Here is a 4,437-nt window from a genome sequence, read left to right on the forward strand (position 1 = left end):
TTTGTTCTAATCTTGGATTTGTTTACCATTTATCTGCAATTTTTTTAAATGATATTTTTTCAAAACTTTGTAAGAATATGTTTTGTGATCTTTTTTATGATGAAATACATTTTTTGGAGTGCTTTGTAATGATTTTTTTTAATCAAAATTTAATTATTTATACTTATTCAGTATCCATAAGGGGTTATATAAGTAATTTTGTTTTATAGAATCTGAATTCGAATATTCCACAGTTTTCATTTTTGCTTTGTCGACGTTTCGAGTCTAGACAAAGACTCATCATCAGGACTTGTTTTACAAAAAAGAGAGATAGTGGTGATAAATATGTTTATGGTTGTGTGAGATGACAATTATGCTAGCCGACTAACCTATGATTTGAATGAACTAGATTTTTATTATTTACTATATTCTTATAATTTTTCTTATTTATTATAAAGTTCTTTTATAATTAATTGTAATTTATAATTAATTATGATTTATAATTAATTATTTGTAATTTATAATTTATTGTAATTTGTGATTAATTGTAATCTATAAATAATTGCTATTATAAAGTTATTTTATAATTAAAGTCCTTTATAATTAATTGTAATTTATAATTAATTAATTAATTGCTTGAATACATTGTTTATATTTGTTTTACCTATAAGTGTTAATTGCAATTTATAATTGTTCGTAATTTATAATTAATTGCAAATTTTAATTAATTAATTAATTAATTTATTTATTAATTTATTTTTTGATATATTATGAAGTACTTTTAATTGCTTGAATACATTATTTTTATTTGTTTTATGTATATGTGAATTGTTTATGCAATAATTTATTTATTTATTTATTTATTTTTTTATTGTAATTTTACAGTAATTTTGTTTATATTTATTTAATTCTTCCAAGTTTTTTAGTTACTTAGGAGATTAATGTATTATTGATGTTGAGTTTCTTAGGCTTATATGATTGTTAATGTAATAAAAGTTTTATAAGTTAAGGAGAGGAGTCGATTAGATCTAAAGCAGAGAAGGTAAGAAGAAAGGCAGGGTCATTTTAATCCATAGGGGTGAGGAGTGAGGTCCAATTCCTACTAATTTCCAAGCCTCCATCCCTATTGAGGTTATGAGGGTGTTTTATGATCTCAAGAGCTTCTCGGACTTTACGCTTGAAATGGTGTTTTTCATTTGCAATGACTTTTGTGTTTTCAAGGCATATATGGTGGTTTGTCTTACCTACATGTTCCGCCAAGGCTGAGGAATGGGTTCTTTCCCTTCGGATATCTGCACTATGTTCTTTAAGCCTGATACTCACTGACCTTCCTGTTTCCCCGATATATTGTTCTCCACAGGAACAGTTGATGATATAAACACCTTTTTGCTGGAATTGTTCTGGGTTGTCTTTGACTGATTTCATTCTTTGTCTAATAGTTGTCAAGGGTTTGAATGAGGTTTTGATATTCTTTTTTAAGATAATTTTGGCTAGTTTGTTAGTTACACCTTGAATATATGGAAGGTAGGCGTTAATGGCTGGGGAATTATTAGTTTTGTTTTTATTGTTTCCAGATTTGGCTTTTTGAATGGATTTGAAGATATCTTTATTATTTTAGCCTAGTTTGGAGAATGTTCCTTTTAAGTATTTGATTTCTTCTTCAGTGTGGCTCTCACCTGAAATTCTACAAGCCCTAGTGAAGAGGGTTTGAAGAACACCCAATTTTTGAGCTGGGTGGTGGTGGGAATTTGCGTGGAGATAGTTATCAGTGTGCGCCTTTTTCCTAAACACTTTGTGACCTATGGAACCATCTTTGTTTCTAATGAGGAGGATGTCTAGGAAAGGGATGCAATTATTCTCTTCCATCTCCATTGTAAATTTGATGTCCTTGGAAATGCTATTGAGATGGTTTAAAAAGTTTTTAAGTTCATCCTCCCCATGGGGCCAATCAACACTGGTGTCATCCACAAACCTGATCCAAAACTTAGGTTTTAACGGGTAGGTGTCAAGAGCCTTCTTTTCGAACTTTTCCATGAAGAGATTGGCTACAATAGGTGAAAGGGGTGATCCCATGGCCACTCCTGACGTTTGCTCGAAGATCTCCCCTTGGAAGGTGAAGAAGGTGGACCGCAGACAGATTTCAGCTAATCTTGCAGTTTGTGGGTCTGCCACCTCTTTCACTACTTGAACTGCTTCATCCAAGGGAATTTTAGTGAACAGCTGGACTACATCAAAACTGACGATTTTATCATCAGGATCTATCTTATCATTTCTAATGAATTCAATGAATTGGTTGGAGTCTTTGATGTAAGAACTGGTCTTACCAATGAGCGGAGCTAAGTTACTAGCGACATACTTTGCTAATTCATATGTGGGTGATCCTATAGTATTGACTATAGGTCTCAAGGGGACATCAACTTTATGAATTTTGGGGGCTCCATAAATACGAGGGGTAATTTCACTATCAGGCGAAAGGTGTTTTTTCAATTTTTCGTCTAGATTCGTTTTTTTGATGGCTTTTTTGACTAGTCTTGTGATTTTAGAGATGGGGTTCTTCTCTAGTTTTTTGTAGCTACCACTATTGTATAAGTGGTCCTTCATTTTGTTTATGTAATCCTCATGATTCATTACAATAGTGGCACCTCCCTTGTCAGCTTTTAGAATGATAATGTCATTGTTATTCCTCAGATTTTTCAGGACTCTGAGATGATCTTGGTTCAGATTCTTTCTAGGAGGTCTTGCTTTCCTGAGGATAACTGCACATTCTTGTCTGACAATTTCTTTGTCTTCATCATTGAGCATCTTGATTCCCTCCTCCAGGCTGTAGATAATTTCTTCATTAGGGATTTGTTTAGGGGCTAAGGCAAAATTGAGGCCTTTGTCTATAACTTCAATTTCTTCCTTTTTTAACTCATAAGAAGAGATATTTATAACTTTATTGTTGTTACTTAGTTTATTGTAAGGAGTTGTTTTAATTACTTTTTCAGATATAATGTTTGTGTTATTTATATTATTTTCTAACCCATTAATATTATTGGTTATAGTATTTGTTTTATTACCTTTTTCATTGTGTTCTCTTATGTTTTTTATGCTACAATTGTTTTCTTTACTTACATTCTTGGTTGTATTATTTTTATTTAAGTTATAATTTACGTTAATTAAGTTAATGCTAGTAAAAATTACCTCCTTGAGATTTTTTGTTCCACACCTCATGTTTGTTGACGTTTTCCTAATGCTTTTGTTGTTATGCAGATATCCGCACACATTTTGGCTGGAGTCAAATGCAGTTCCTATGCTGTCCAATGATTCTTTGCTGGGTGGTTCTCTCATCTCTCCAGTCTTGGTATCGTTTGACCCAATTTCTGATTCGTTCATGTCTTTGCTGTGCATTTTGTTTGTTGTGTTTGATGTTCCTGCCAGTGTTCTCCGCGTTTGCATTTTGGGGTCACATTTTGCTTCTGCACTGTCATTTATGCACTGATTTTCTGCTCCACACCTGATGTCTGTTGACTTTTTCATAATGCTTCCATTTTTATGCAGATATTCGTACAGGTTTTGGCTGGAGTCGAATGCAGTCCCTGCGCTGTCCAGTGATTCTTTACTGGGTGGTTCTCTCATTTCTCCAGTCCCGTTTGACCCATTTTTCGATTCGTTCATGTCTTTGCTGTGCATTTTGTTTGCTGCGTTTGATTTTCCTACCAATGTTCTGTCTAGACTCGAAACATTGACAAAGCAAAAATGACAACTGTGGAATATCCGAATTCAGATTCTAAAAAAACACACCACAGAAATCTACAATCCATTAATTTTGTTTTGTCTGTAAACTCCAAACACATTATCATAACTATAAGAGGAATGTTTCTTTCAAGAAAATATTTTCCTTTCCTAGTGATATACATGGTACATATTTCCAGAAATACCTTGAAATTTCTAATGCACTTATTATTCGATAAACTTATATAAGAAACTACGATTTTAGTTTGAATATTTCCATTCAACTTTGGCCAATCATTGCAAATTGGTCTCTTCTCTTATATGAAAACTATATAATATGAACATTAACAAATTTCTTTCATAGACAATATGAATTGATATATAAGTTCTAAGGTCATTCTTTCCTCCACATAGTTAAAGCTCTGCTTTCAACCCCCCTGGTTATTCGAAGGACCTACAACCACATTAATTCTGCCATAATTTGTTAGAGCAAGAACAGTAACATAACAATAAATGTTATAGCACTGTCACCTATGAAAAGGGACTTTGTTCTCTCTCACATCCTCTATCGCCTTCATAGTAAAGGCTTCACACACAGAAATGCAATGATATTAATTTGTGGTTCGTTTAACCCCACTATGCCCCCTCCCCCGTGGATACAAAGGATCTAGAATCATTGTGAATTAAGTCAAGAATTGACATCTAAGATTTGAAATCAAATTTAACCATTATTGATTCTAATGG

General features: G+C 32.7%; 1 protein-coding gene across 1 annotated transcript; it reads right to left on the reverse strand.

The window, feature by feature from the left end:
• Window positions 1-1,593: 1,593 nt before the first annotated feature.
• On the reverse strand, window positions 1,594-3,651 carry LOC149252547 (uncharacterized). The gene is made up of 2 exons (XM_089454181.1): window positions 3,163-3,651; window positions 1,594-2,880 (listed from the first exon to the last, which is right to left on the reverse strand). Exons 1-2 carry the CDS (start codon window positions 3,649-3,651, stop codon window positions 1,594-1,596), a joined length of 1,776 nt encoding a protein of 591 aa, XP_089310307.1.
• Window positions 3,652-4,437: the final 786 nt, after the last annotated feature.

Source organism: Pinus tabuliformis, chromosome 7 (genome assembly GCF_031772625.1).
Source record: "Pinus tabuliformis cultivar Carrire ecotype Pingquan chromosome 7, CPIR1, whole genome shotgun sequence".
Classification (NCBI taxonomy): Eukaryota; Viridiplantae; Streptophyta; class Pinopsida; order Pinales; family Pinaceae; genus Pinus; species Pinus tabuliformis.

What these genes read in the sequence shown, in the direction of transcription:
- LOC149252547 (XM_089454181.1), bottom strand. Translation starts at nt 3,651, where the DNA reads ATGCACAGCAAAGACATGAACGAATCGAAAAATGGGTCAAACGGGACT. An exon ending in GAACAAAAAATCTCAAGGAG is followed by an intron (nt 2,881 to 3,162) that starts GTAATTTTTACT and finishes GAGTTAAAAAAG; the next exon opens with GAAGAAATTGAAGTTATAGA.